Source organism: Labeo rohita, chromosome 3, assembly GCF_022985175.1.
Source record: "Labeo rohita strain BAU-BD-2019 chromosome 3, IGBB_LRoh.1.0, whole genome shotgun sequence".
Lineage (NCBI taxonomy): Eukaryota > Metazoa > Chordata > Actinopteri > Cypriniformes > Cyprinidae > Labeo > Labeo rohita.
In genome coordinates this window covers 21,846,980-21,860,136 of record NC_066871.1, presented here as the reverse complement: position 1 = coordinate 21,860,136, position 13,157 = coordinate 21,846,980, and the positions used below count along the sequence as shown (strand labels likewise).

The 13,157-nt window shown below is 35.7% G+C and overlaps 3 protein-coding genes across 3 annotated transcripts; 1 reads left to right on the top strand and 2 right to left on the bottom strand.

Moving 5' to 3' along the window:
* Positions 1 to 137: 137 nt before the first annotated feature.
* On the bottom strand, positions 138 to 3,319 carry c3h16orf89 (chromosome 3 C16orf89 homolog). Its single transcript, XM_051106213.1, has 8 exons — positions 3,031 to 3,319; positions 2,224 to 2,376; positions 1,992 to 2,142; positions 1,786 to 1,903; positions 1,494 to 1,656; positions 1,281 to 1,385; positions 1,094 to 1,171; positions 138 to 468 (listed from the first exon to the last, which is right to left on the bottom strand). The coding sequence occupies exons 1-8, from the start codon at positions 3,302 to 3,304 to the stop codon at positions 365 to 367; spliced, it is 1,146 nt and encodes a 381-aa protein (XP_050962170.1). The 5' UTR covers positions 3,305 to 3,319; the 3' UTR covers positions 138 to 364.
* A 622-nt stretch (positions 3,320 to 3,941) lies between these two features.
* On the top strand, positions 3,942 to 9,170 carry alg1 (ALG1 chitobiosyldiphosphodolichol beta-mannosyltransferase). The gene is made up of 13 exons (XM_051106722.1): positions 3,942 to 4,223; positions 4,383 to 4,460; positions 4,559 to 4,662; positions 4,746 to 4,894; positions 4,966 to 5,055; positions 5,171 to 5,281; positions 6,261 to 6,382; positions 6,471 to 6,509; positions 6,976 to 7,035; positions 7,133 to 7,243; positions 7,348 to 7,462; positions 7,542 to 7,617; positions 8,812 to 9,170. The coding sequence occupies exons 1-13, from the start codon at positions 3,950 to 3,952 to the stop codon at positions 8,947 to 8,949; spliced, it is 1,467 nt and encodes a 488-aa protein (XP_050962679.1). The 5' UTR covers positions 3,942 to 3,949; the 3' UTR covers positions 8,950 to 9,170.
* Positions 9,084 to 12,505, bottom strand: eef2kmt (eukaryotic elongation factor 2 lysine methyltransferase). Its single transcript, XM_051106723.1, has 8 exons — positions 12,273 to 12,505; positions 10,846 to 10,896; positions 10,688 to 10,768; positions 10,496 to 10,597; positions 10,278 to 10,411; positions 9,695 to 9,942; positions 9,382 to 9,531; positions 9,084 to 9,286 (listed from the first exon to the last, which is right to left on the bottom strand). Exons 1-8 carry the CDS (start codon positions 12,399 to 12,401, stop codon positions 9,186 to 9,188), a joined length of 996 nt encoding a protein of 331 aa, XP_050962680.1. The 5' UTR covers positions 12,402 to 12,505; the 3' UTR covers positions 9,084 to 9,185.
* Positions 12,506 to 13,157: the final 652 nt, after the last annotated feature.

Genomic DNA, 13,157 nt, shown 5'->3' with positions numbered 1-13,157 from the left:
AAGGGGAATTTATTTAAACTAACCTCTGTTTGCATTAAAATAATAAAACATGCCTATATTTGACCTTTTATGCACATTTCATTATGATAGAAGGCATTAAAAGTGTTTGGTTATTTTTCCTCAGAATAAGAAATGTATTATAATACTGTACATTTTCTTTAATTCATATAAAGTATACATTTTCTTGGTTTTCCGAGAATTTTTTTGGCCTGAATCATGTTGTTAGGTAAAGAAATGTACCTACATCTACCACACTTTCACAGAGAGCTGATCATAGAGGAAAGAATAAATACCAAATGGATCTATAAAGCCTGATAAACAAGGAAATTGAGTTCTGTAACCATTATCTCTTGAAGCTTGGCACTTAAATTAAGGGTCTCTTCGTTATGTCCTGCTCTGAGAGGTAATGGTTGAGAAAACCTCCTAATGCACTCACTGCAACTCCTGTCATATGACTTGAGCAGCCATCTATGAAAAGAAACATAAAAAATGTTAGTTTAAAACAGTATAATTATATGGCATTAACTAAATTATAATTCTTATTTTTTCAGCAAGAGCAACATTAAAGGAATAGTTTCAAAATGAAAATTTGCTGAAAATGTACACACCCTCAGACAATCCAAAATGTACATGAGTTTATTTCTTCATCAAAAACCAAAAAAACATTTAGAGAAGTTTAGCATCACATCTCCTGATCCTCTGTAGTGAATGGGTGCCGTCAGAATGAGAGTCCAAACAGCTTAATAAAACATCACAATAAGGGAGAGTTTTCGTTTGCAAATAGTGCTTGTAAATCTATGCATATTTCTCTCCTGATTCGGACAAGATGTTAAAAGCATCTTGATGAATTTATTACAAACAACGCAGCTGTTTGTTTCACAAGATGTTAACTGATGGATGGAAGTCATGTTGATTACTTGTGGATTATTATGATGTTTTTATCAGCTGTTTGGGCTCTCATTCTGACGGCACCCATTGACTTCAGTGGATCCACTGGTGAGAAAGTGATGCTGAATTTCTAAAGAAACAAACTCATCTACATCTTAGATGACTTTTTCATTTTTTGGTGAACTATTGCTTTAAGAGCAAACACCTGTTAGTGTTTTTTCTCTTCTTTTCACACGTTTGTGGGGTGCATCCAAGAATTCTTCAAAGATCTCGGAGATGTCCTCTGAGGGGGAGAAACAAGGTGATTTTACATCTGTACGGCTTAAGGATTTTATTCAGTGTTCAGCTGTTAAACATTAGGATATGATTTTACATGTATGCATTTAACTCACCTTCTTTGCCAAAACAGCCTGCTTCGTGGTCTTGCCATGTTAGAATAGACTGTAGCCAGTCCAATTTATAGAAGTCTGAGAATCCCACTAAACCACATAAAAGAACTGCAAAATAAATAATTTGATTAAAAAAAAATACAGTAAGTGGATGTTATCTTATAAGACCAAATATTTCTTCAATAATTGGTTCATAACCCTATAGCTTATACTGACTGTTTTCTATAAAGATGTCCTGCATTTGACCAGTAATAGGATTCTTGAAAATATCCTGGTTGCTTTTCATCATGTTGGAGCAGAAGATTCTCTTATAATGTTCCACAGTTATGTTGACACGAGACAATCTCAGGTCCCCCTTGAGCATTCTGGAGCATCCTTTCTAAGGACACAGAATGTAAGAATGAAACCACACAGATTTACTTCAGGGTACATCAACAAAGTGTGATGAAAGTGTATGACTTTCTGTTCATTGGCTAACACTACAGTAAAGATTAACAGGATACGTTACCATCGTTCCTATCATGAAGTACAGTAGCTGGTGGGACAGGGAATAGTGTGGACATCCAAACTGTGTCATCGTGTCTCTACAAGACTTAGTCACAATACATGGGGTTCCATTGTCTTTCCTTGCAATAAAATAACAGTTGCGGTACAGACAGTGATTTTTACAACTTTTATGATGTTTTTTTTTCTTTCATGCTGCAATCTTCTTACCAGGTTCCTAGAAGGAGAGTCATGCACTTGTCACTCAACTGCTCATCATAGCACTCCATAGACCGAACTGAGGTATAAACGAGAGAGGGATCGGTGGAGCTCCATTCTGTAGGCAGGGACCAGAAGGAGCTGTCCAAAATGGGTTCAAACTCTGTAGGAGAAACAGTTCATGTTTTCCGTGCTATTATTAGATTGTTTTGAATAGTTTTTTTCCCCCCCCAAAGAGCATTACCTTTGAAGTATTTGGGGTCGGTTTCCTGAAGAGCACTGACGGCAGTGGAAAGGCTCTTGTTCAGTCTCTTCAACATAGAAACGGCAGCTGTGCGCTGAGAGAGACTCGGAAAATCTGAATGCGGCCAAGTTCGTGTTGCCTCCTGCAGCTGCGCTGAATTATATAAGCAGAAAGAAACCCAATGATGAACCGCTGATGCTTACTTAAGACGCTCAGCTCGGTGGATTTTGGTTGTAAATTAAGTATTTAACCCTCCGACAGGAAATCAAACTAAAACGCTGGGCTTCAAAAATGTTTTCTTTTTTAATAAATTTGGTTGTATAAACTTAATATTTAACGTTTACAGAAAACTTGTATATGCCACAGTGCGGTAAATATGAATGGAATCAGTCCTAACAGACGGTAAAACGACAAAACTGTCTTTATTTCTTTTATTGGATTTACATATCACAAATGTAGTCATAAAAACACTTTGGTGTTTTGTTTAAATCGTCTTTAAGGTAAATGATGGTTAGTTGACAATGCAAGAACCGCCAAAAAACCTCTGAACGAAAAACGCTGTCAGAAATCCCATTTAAAAGCCATAGTGCTTATGTTGATTTTACAACCGAGTCCAATGCCGTTATATTATAATGAAAGAGCATCTTAAAAAGTTCAATGAGAGGGGGGAAATATCGCACATTGGTAACATGATTATAAAGTTTAACCAATGTTCATAATTCAAACGGACAGTGGTACTCAGACAACCGTTTAAATAAAATATATATATATTTTTTAAAACATTTAGCCTGTAAAATAATGGCTTACCTTGAAGTATTAAGTATCCAACGACACCGTCCAGGTTGATGTTTCTGCCCTGCATGTCAAAGTATGTAATTCCCTTGGATAAACTCAAAAGTATGTTATCAATCACATCCTGGTTTGATAAATTAATTGTAGGCGAGAGAACAAGAAGCACAAGGAAAGGATACCACATTTTAAGAGCCTGGAGGATACAAAACAAACAGGGGAAATAGTTAATGGACGAGTGGTCTATCCAGTAGCTTTTTTCCCTTATTTTGAAGGCGAAGCTGTTTGTCATAGCAAACCCATCACGTGGCTCAGGTTCGCAGAGATGTAGGGCTGTAGGACACCCTGGGGTACCACATAGTTTGAATATTATTGCTTTTTCTGGAAAATATTCCGTTTTGAGTGGGATTTCTCCTCATGCCTTACAGTTTAACATTTTCTTTCTTTTTAAAAAAGTCTCTGAAATCTTAGCTGGTATTGCAACTACATCCTACTGAAAAAAAAAAAACTAAAAACAGAAATGATAATGGTTTCTATTACAAATACAATTCCAAACATTAGGAACCATCAGCTATTAACCATTAAAACCATTACAAATGATTTCTTGTGGTGTGTTTTGGGATATATTTCATTAGAATTTAGTGGTTTTAACAAGCCACCAATAGAGCATCAGCATTAAAACCAATACAATTCCCATTATAACCAGTAAAACTTTTGTGATAGTGTCTATTGTTTTTATTGCAGCTTTCTCTATTGGCGATCAAAATATCTGTAGTAATAAGAAATTACAATAAAACTGTTTAAAAATGTACGAACTGACATACTCGTGAAGACTATTCATGTAATTATGATTAGCCGTGTTATGTATTCGCCAGTGGTTCGTGTCTCTTTAAATTTCTTGCCCTACATTCAGCCACGTCATAATCAGGAAAACACAATGGCGGATGCCAATGCGGCAGTAGCTGTAGTGACAGTTTCATTGGTCTTTTTAGGACTTTTATCGGGTTTAAGCTTATCGTGGGCTCTTCTTCCAGTCGCTGTAGTGGTGCTTATTTTTGTACTAGCCAGTGGATTAAAGGGACGAGATGAACTTGCACATTTGAACGTTTGCGTCTTGGTGCTGGGGGATATAGGGCGCAGTCCTCGCATGCAGTATCATGCGCTGTCTCTCAGCAGACATGGATACAATGTCACCATAATTGGCTTCCTTGGTATATACATTTGAACGCATGCACCTCACATTGCATCACTATTTGATTTTACGCATGATATCAAACGTCTCCTCATGATTGAATGCAAGGCATGCTAATAAACTAAATACAGGTCACAGGGTTTTTAGCCCATCTAACACTGGCATGTTGCTCACATAGGTACTAAACCTCATCAAGACATTCTTGAGGATGACAGGATAGACATACTTGCCATTTCAGAACTGAAGGGGCTTACAGGTAATACAAACATATATATAGAAAGAGAGCATACAAGCACAGAAGACCATGTATAGTCATTCTGAAATAATGAATGTGAACTGCATTTTGCCTTTCAGTCGGCCCCAAAATTTTCAGGTACGCTTCAAAGGTGATATTCCAGTGTTTCCAGCTGTTTTATGTGTTGATGAAGATTGAGGACCAGGGCTATATCCTTATGCAGGTATCTGTCTCTTGGATTAAGCAAAGTATGAGGTTATTTCTTTATGTAATGATGTCTCATTGTCAAATGTGTGCATGCTGTAGAATCCTCCTGGGCTGCCAGCTATAGCAGTGACATGGGTGGCAAGTCGTTTCAGGGGAAGCCAGTTCATCATAGACTGGCACAACTACGGATACACCATAATGGCTCTTACTCATGGGGAGAATCATTTCATTGTTAAGGTGGCAAAATGGTAAGTAACAATTAAAAAAAATATCCTGGTGTGTTGGGAAAAGTCTGAACTGTGTATTGTGCTGTTGGCAGGTACGAGAAGCTCTTCGGATGTCTCTCGGACCATAACTTATGTGTCACTAACGCAATGAGAGAAGATCTTCAGAAAAACTGGAATATTGAGTATGTTTAGTGTTCATTTTGTATCAGATGACATGTATTATTATTATTAAATAAGCATTTTATTTTTCAATTTTTACTTTAAAGACAAGACAGTTAATCAGTTTTGCAATTGTAGGGCAACTACACTATATGACAAGCCACCCCCGATATTCAGAGAAACGCCTCTGAAACTTCAGCATGAGCTGTTTATCAGAATGGGCAGTACTTATTTACCATTTCGGCCTAGGTACGTATTTTCTTGTAAAACCATTTTCTCCCATTCTTTGTAGTTACACATTATCAGTCAAAAGATTTTTAATGTTTTTTAAAGAATTCTCTTCTGCTCAACAAGCCTGCATTTATTTGATCCAAAATACAGCAAAATCAGTAATATTGTGCAATATTTTTATTATTTAAAATAACTGTTTTATATTTTAATATATTTCAAAATGTAATTTATTCCTGTGATCAAAGCTACATTTTCAGCATCATTACTCCAGTCTTCAGTGTCACATGATCATTCAGAAATAATCCTAATATGCTGATTTGCTGTTCAAGAAACATTTATTATTATTATTATTATTAACAGCTGAGTACTTTTTTCAGGATTCTTTGATGAATAAAAAGATCCAACGATCAGCGTTATTCTGAATGAAGAAGGTTTTGTAACATTATACACTATAAGCTTGTAGTCAGTATGATTATAGAAATTAATATTTATTTAGCAAGGATGCTTTAAATTAATCGAAAGTGATAATAAAGACATTTATAATGTTACAAAAGATTTCTAAAGAGAAAAAGAAAAATATTGTTCTTCTGAACTTTCTATTCATCAAAGATACCTGAAAAAAACCTGCTCAGCTGTTTTAAAATATTACTAATACATGTTTTTTGAGCAGCAAATCAAAATATTAGAATGATTTCTAAAGGATCATTTGACTGAAGAAATTATGCTAAAAATTCAGCTTTGAAATTACAGGAATAAAGTTTAAAATATATTCAAAAAGAAAACAGATATTTTAAATAGTAAAAATATTCAAAATGTTACCGTTTTTTCTGTACTTTGGATTAAATAAACATAGGTATGGTGAGCACAAGAGACTTAAAAAAAATCTTACTGTTCAAAAACTTTTGACTGGTAGTGTAGAAGTATACGTTTTTTGAATATTGGTAATAACCTCTTGCCATTTTATAAATGTTTCACATATTCCTCTTTGATTTCTTAGTCCTGATGTCACTAAAGAGTACATGGAGCTGACAGCCTTCACAGAGCGTAATACTCAGACAGGTGCTGTGACGCGCTCTGCTGGACGACCTGCTCTGCTTATCAGCAGCACCAGCTGGACCGGTCAGTGCAGTCTACACATAGGGATGTTAACAGTCATCCATTTAATTGAAATGTTCTAACTCTTTGTTTTTTATGTTTTTATGTTTAGAGGATGAAGACTTCTCAATTCTTTTGCAAGCCCTTGAAGGTTAGTATTATTATTTTTTTATTATTTTGTATTATTATTTATCTGTATACACTACTGTATTCTTTGGGGTCAGTAAGTTGTTGGGTTTTTTTTTTGAGAAATTAATACATATATTTGGCAAATATGCATTAAAATTTATCAAAATGACAAAAAAATTGTTTTATTTAAAAATGGATCAAAAATCATTCGGTAAATAAATCATGGTTTCCACACAAATATTAAGCAAAACAACCATTTTCAACATTGATAATAATAAGTAATGTTTCTTAAGCAGCAAATCAGCATATTAGAATGATTTCTGATGGATCATGTGACACTGAAGACTGGAGTAATGATGCTGAAAATTTAGCATTGCATCACAGGAATAAAAACCGTTTCTATAATTTACAGTGGCATATGTATGCATTGAAATCTATTAGACTATGTAGTCTCTAACATTTGATTTCTTTCCTTATGTCTCCAATAGAGTATGAGAAGTTTGTTGCGGCAGGGCACAAGCTTCCGTCATTGGTCTGTGTGATAACAGGTACACACTGCAGAGTCTAATATGTGTAAATGTCCCTAAATCAGCTTTGGATCAATGCTTTTGTTTGCTCATTTCAAGGTATAATTTTTCAATACAGGTAAAGGTCCTCAGAAGGAGTATTACAAGAAGCTGATTGACACTAAAGAATTTCAACATATCAAGATTTGCACTCCATGGCTGGAAGCAGAGGATTATCCTGTTTTACTTGGTGAGAGGATCCCTTTAACAGCTTTATAAAACTTCATAGACCAGTTATTTCTCAGTGTCTTGACCTAAAATGCACGCATTTACATGAGTATGTTCTCGGCACAGGTTCTGCTGATCTTGGGGTCTGCTTGCACAAATCCTCCAGTGGTCTTGATCTTCCAATGAAAGTGGTTGACATGTTTGGATGTTGTCTGCCAGTTTGTGCCATACACTTTCAGTGGTAAGATTGTGAGACTGGTTTTTCATAGCAGGTGTGGGTTATGTTACTTGTCATCTGCTCATTATCTGTATCTTGTTAGTCTGCATGAGCTGGTGAAGCATGAAGAAAACGGGCTCATTTTCAAAGACTCCAAGGAGCTGTCTCAACAGTTAAAGGTAAGACATTTATTAATTCAAAAACTACTCTGTCCCCCGGTTTCACAGACAAAAATGTAAGTCTGAGCTGTTTCAACTGGAAGAAGCTTGCACTGACGGGTCTTAAAATATATCAGTGCCTTTGTTTTGTCTCAGTATGCACACCAGTGATGTTTTTTCAAAGGCACATTTATATAAATTCCTTAAAAGTCCAAATTTAACTATGGCCTAATCCTGGTTTAGTCTATGCCTTGTCTGTGAAAACAAGCCTGTGACTCTTTCAAGCTTCAAAATCAAGATTTTTTTCTTAAAGGTGCTGTATGTAATGTTTTTGACTGTACCACAGCATAAAAATAACATAACATGTTTGCAGATATTTAGGAAACATGCTAATTTGACTTTGTTTCTCCAAAAAACAATCCTACAGCCAGTTATTTGACTTTGAAATGTGTGTTCCATGTCGGAATGTCCGTTTTTGTTTAGGTCTGTTTGATTCGTCCACTTACAGTTTAGCCAATAGTATTTGGGTAAATAGTAACAATGGGTTGAAGGTCCGAATTGCAGGTTCAATACAGCTTCAAAGGGCGATCCCAGCTGAGGAATAAGGGTCTTATCTAGCGAAACGATCAGTCATTTACTAAAAAAAAATAAAAATGTATACTTTTTAACCACAAATGCACATCTTGCACTAGTTGGACTTCACGCATTACATAATCACATTGGAAACGTCACGCATGCCTTTGGCAGAAGCGCCGACCCAGTGTTTACAAAGTGAACATGCAAAGAAAGTCAAAAAAAGGTAAAACAACGATGTTGGACAACTTTGAAGTTGGAGGACCTACCTTTTTGAGTACACCGACGAAGAACTAACCATGCATGACTTTTCCAATGTGATTAAGCAAAGTTGGAGTTGTAGATGCAGAGATAGTGGTAGATGAGCATTTGTGGTTAAAAAAAGTATATGTATATTTTTTTCAATTTTTTTTTTTAGAAAATGGCTGATCTTTTCACTAGATAAGACCCTTATTCCTAGGCTAGGATCATGTAGAGCTCTTTGAAGTTGCATTGAAACTGCAATTTGAACCCTTTAACCCATTGACTCCCATTGAAGTCTGCTATATGGAGAAAAATCCTGGAATGTTTTCCACTAATAGAATGTATTCTTGCTAATATAATTGTGCTAAATGCTTACAGCTAATTCTGTTATCTCTGTAGCTTCTGTTTTCAGACTTCCCTGGTGATCAGGGAAAACTGGGCATCTTCAGGAAGAATCTAAGGGAAAGTGGGCAGCAGCGCTGGGATGAGAATTGGGACCGGAACGTCCTGCCACTTATCAAAGAGCACTGCGACTGACTGTCTAGGTGATGGGTTTATGTAACGTTCTCTCAAATCCTTTGACTCCCATTCAATGGAAAGTTACTGTTCAGGTATTTGCACAGGGTACATATTTTTAAGCTAACTGTCCTCACAACGGGACAATCAGCATTCCAGCGATGCCATTGGGAAAGACTTGAATATGAGAATAAAAAGCACATTATCCTTGTAAATATTATGTAAATAAATACTTTATTACAAAGAGATTGTTTTTGTCATACATATATTTTGATCATTTCTATAGTGGAGGCTCGGTTGTACGGAAATACTTGAGTGACAGAATCTGTCATGACGACGTGTCTCAATCCAGCCGTTTCTGTAAATAAAGGTCGGTTTTGTCATTCTAGAGAATCGGGAATTATGAAAACATTTTACCTTAACAGCATAATAGAATGATAATATGAAACCTACCTAATTCTTTCTTGAAGCAGTCATACGTTTGTGGGTTACGTACAGTAGATGCGATGTAAACATCAGGATGTTTTTCTTGAACTTTGTAGTTCAGAAGCCTGCTCAGCAGTCTTACCAAACAAGCAATTATATCAGGATCATACACCACGTCTGTTTCAACCAAACACAGTAATTGTTACTCAACTTCTCTAACATCATAATTTCATGTGATTAGACATGATTCAGAGACTTTTTAATCATTGAATGAAAATAAATCACATATGAAATTATAGTGTGTGTGTATTCCTGCAAATGTCCCTGGGTTTTGTGTCACCTGCAGCAATGATGGTGTTGGCCTGTATTCTTTGCAGCTGCTCGTCAGACACATTTTCCCAGTCCAGTTCCTCCACGCACACCGACGCACTGTTGCCGTCACCGTTAGTTAAGCAGTTTGTGATATTGTCCTTCAGCCTCTGAAGCACAGTTTGATGGCAGTCGCTGAAGATGTATTTGGTTAGGCTGGATGACCGACACACTACAATGCCGGTAAGTCCAATTCCGCTACCCAGCTCTAGCACTGTCCTGCATGATCAACAGGAAACACTTACAGTTGCATACTAACAGAATTCAAACAGTCATTTCAGTTAGTCTTTAATAAGTAGCTGCAGTCATTCTTTCATCTCATACTCTTCTATATACATTAACCAGTTAAGTATAATTGATTCAATACAATTTTAATAACTAAACACATTAGAAAAATAATTTAAGTGAATTCACATTAATTTATTAGAATTCGTCTTAATTTGCTTATTTAATGAATGACAGAGAAATAGTGTGTCTTAAATATAAATAATTTGATGCCACATAAACAATAATCACAAGTTAAATAGCATAAAGTTGCGAGGCATCAGGTGTACTTGTTTTTGAAGATGTGTGTATTTTCCAAAGCCCATTCAGACAGGTATAGGGCAGCCTCCCAGGTAACCAGGCCTGTGGTGCCTTGAGAGATGAGGGCCACATTCTCTGCTAGACTAACAGCATCTCCTGTTGGCTGAGATTTGACACTTTCTGATATAGAACTTTTGTTATAAGTTAAAATATCCTTAACGTTCATTGCTAATGCGATCAGACTCACCAGTAAGTAGGTTTTGTAGCATATGTCCTCCTCCTGTGCACACATGACCTCACCGAGCGCTTCGTACAGTACATCCAGAGGTTCAGATGCAAACATCTCATGCTACAAAAATGAGTTTTCATGAATATAAGCTGTATCTCATAATATGTGGGAAAATGTAATGCTTTATGATTGTAAAGAAATTAAACCAACCCTTTTTAATAATTTGGTTAGGAAACGCCTTCTGTATTTCAAGGAAGGAGGATTCTTGACACAAATGGGATGTAAGCATGTCTGCCAAAAAAGGAAGAAAAATTAATGAGAAAAATTCGTTTTATTCATGAAATAATTAATTCACTTTTTTTGTTTACCTTGTGAAGAATGTCCACTATGATGTCTGAAGTTGTTTCTCTGTCTAAACACTACAAAAAACATTATTTATGGAAGTAAAGTAAGATTACCTAAAACAATTCTGAAGTAATGTTTTTCTTTTAATAGTTTTATTTTTACTTATGTAACAGAGAGAACATATATATAACATTTCAACTCAGTTACTTTTCTGAAAACCAAAACTAAATAACAGAAATAAAGAAAGGGGAAAATCTCACAAATCATATAGTCAAAAGTTTACAGAATCTGCAAAATGTTAATTATTTTACAAAATGCATGTTCTTTTTTATTTAGTACTGACCTTAATAAGATATTTCACATAAAAGATGTTTACATATAGTCCACAAGAGAAAATATTTTTTTGAATTCATAAAAATGACAGTTCAAAAGTTTGTTGTTATCTGAATGATCCACAGCTGTTTATTTATTTATTTTTTATGATAGTTGTTCATGAGATAGTTGTTTGTCCTGAACAGTGAAACTGCTTGCTGTTCTTAAGAAAAATCCTTCAGGTCCCACAAATTCTTTGGTTTTTCAGCATTTTTGTGTATTTGAACTCTTTCCAACAATCACTGTATGATTTTGAGATCCATCTTTTCACACCAAGGACAACTGAGGGACTCATATGCAACTATTACAGAAGGTTCAAACTCTCACTGATGCTTCAGAGGGAAACACAATGCATTAAGAGCCGAGGGGTGAAAACTTTCAGAATTTGAAGATTAGGGTAAACTTCGGGGAAACATGTAAGTTGCTTCTGAAGGAATATATTTTATATATATATTATATATATAAAATTAAAAAAAGCCAAATAAGAAAAATGTGCACATTTTCATTCTGTTCATTTACACCTCTGTCTCTTAATGCATCATTTTTCCTTCTGGAGCATCAGTGAGTGTTTGAACCTTCTGTAATAGTTGCATATGAGTCCCGCAGTTGTCCTCAGTGTGAAGGGTTCAAATACACAAAAATGCTGAAAAACCAAAAAAATTTGTGGGACCTGAAGGATTTTTCTGAAGAACAGAAAGTAGTTTAACTGTTCAGGGCAAACAAGTGAGTCATGAACAACTATCACTAAAAAAAAAAAAAAAAAAAAAAAAAAAAACAGCTGTGGATCATTCAGGTAACAACACAGTATTAAGAATCAAGCGTATGTAAACATTTAAACCAGTCATTTCTATACATTCAAGTATTATTTTCTCTTGTGGACTGTATGTAAATGACTTTTAGGTGAAATAGCTTATTCACGTCAGTAGTAAATAAAAAAACAAGCATTTTGTATGATCCCTCTTATTTCGGTAAAACAATTAACATTTTGCAGATTCTGCAAGGTGTATGCAAATAGTTGTACTAATCATCTTAGGTAATTTATTAATGCATTAAGAAAATGTTGCAATGTTTTACTTACATCCCATGGAAATGTCTCCAAAAGACTCATCGCGAAGAAGTTCACGTGAAAGGTGTGTATGACGTCCTTTCTTGTTTTGTGGCCCATTCCTTCCCCTTCTTTAACTCTCATTTGATGTGTACAGTTCATCTTTTAATATCACACAAATCTGCTTACTTTATGTTGTTACTACTGGAGACGGAAGATGCATGTGTGAATTCCATAGTGAATTTCTTCGTGTGTGTCTGTCTGCATATGTTGTGGTTACAGCGCCACCTGCCGGGTAGGTTGTGCATCAGCGTCAAATGTTGAACGATACGGCTGCGGCTCTACAGGCCCCGCCCACATGAATCTCAGCCAGTAGTTGTTCTATTGTAATCAAAAAGTACTTTATAACAAACATATTTACATTTTCAATTTTATTAACATCGATTTAATATCTAAATATTGGAAAATTAGACAAATGTGGTGCTTAAAGTTATTCATCAAACTTTCTGGTCATCTTAAAACCAGTCACATAAAAACTTAGATTGGTCTAATGTGAATGTGAAAAGTAAGACTGATTATCATTGGGTTAACTGCTATTTTACGCAACTGGCCCAAGTTATTTTAAACATGCATTTCAAACGGGCCGAGTCAAAAACTGTCCGGGGCCCCAGAAACCTATTTGGGCGAGGCCTGGGCGTAGTCTAGAAGATTGCAGGACGCAGAGAGACTTCTCTCCTCCTGGCTGAGCATCTTGATGATAATAATGATAATGATAATGAAGATGGGCATACAGCTACTAATTCGATTGCTGCTGCCAAAACATTTTACTGAATAAAGACCTAATTTTCTCTGACGGACCAGCAGATGACAAAACCGAAATCCTGTGTAGGATCCAATTGGGACCATTTCGCACTGTGT

Bases quoted from the DNA above. Each gene is read 5' to 3' on its own strand.
- c3h16orf89 (XM_051106213.1), bottom strand. From the start codon at position 3,304: ATGACAAACAGCTTCGCCTTCAAAATAAGGGAAAAAAGCTACTGGATA. The intron at 2,377-3,030 runs GTAAGCCATTAT...TATATAATTCAG, and splicing joins TGGATACTTAATACTTCAAG to CGCAGCTGCAGGAGGCAACA. The intron at 469-1,093 runs GTGTTTGCTCTT...TTCTTTTCATAG, and splicing joins AAGAGAAAAAACACTAACAG to ATGGCTGCTCAAGTCATATG.
- alg1 (XM_051106722.1), top strand. From the start codon at position 3,950: ATGGCGGATGCCAATGCGGCAGTAGCTGTAGTGACAGTTTCATTGGTC. The intron at 4,224-4,382 runs GTATATACATTT...TTGCTCACATAG, and splicing joins CACCATAATTGGCTTCCTTG to GTACTAAACCTCATCAAGAC. The intron at 4,663-4,745 runs GTATCTGTCTCT...TGCATGCTGTAG, and splicing joins AGGGCTATATCCTTATGCAG to AATCCTCCTGGGCTGCCAGC.
- eef2kmt (XM_051106723.1), bottom strand. From the start codon at position 12,401: ATGAACTGTACACATCAAATGAGAGTTAAAGAAGGGGAAGGAATGGGC. The intron at 10,897-12,272 runs GTAAGTAAAACA...TGTTTTTTGTAG, and splicing joins TGGAGACATTTCCATGGGAT to TGTTTAGACAGAGAAACAAC. The intron at 9,287-9,381 runs GTAGGTTTCATA...CTTTATTTACAG, and splicing joins CTGCTTCAAGAAAGAATTAG to AAACGGCTGGATTGAGACAC.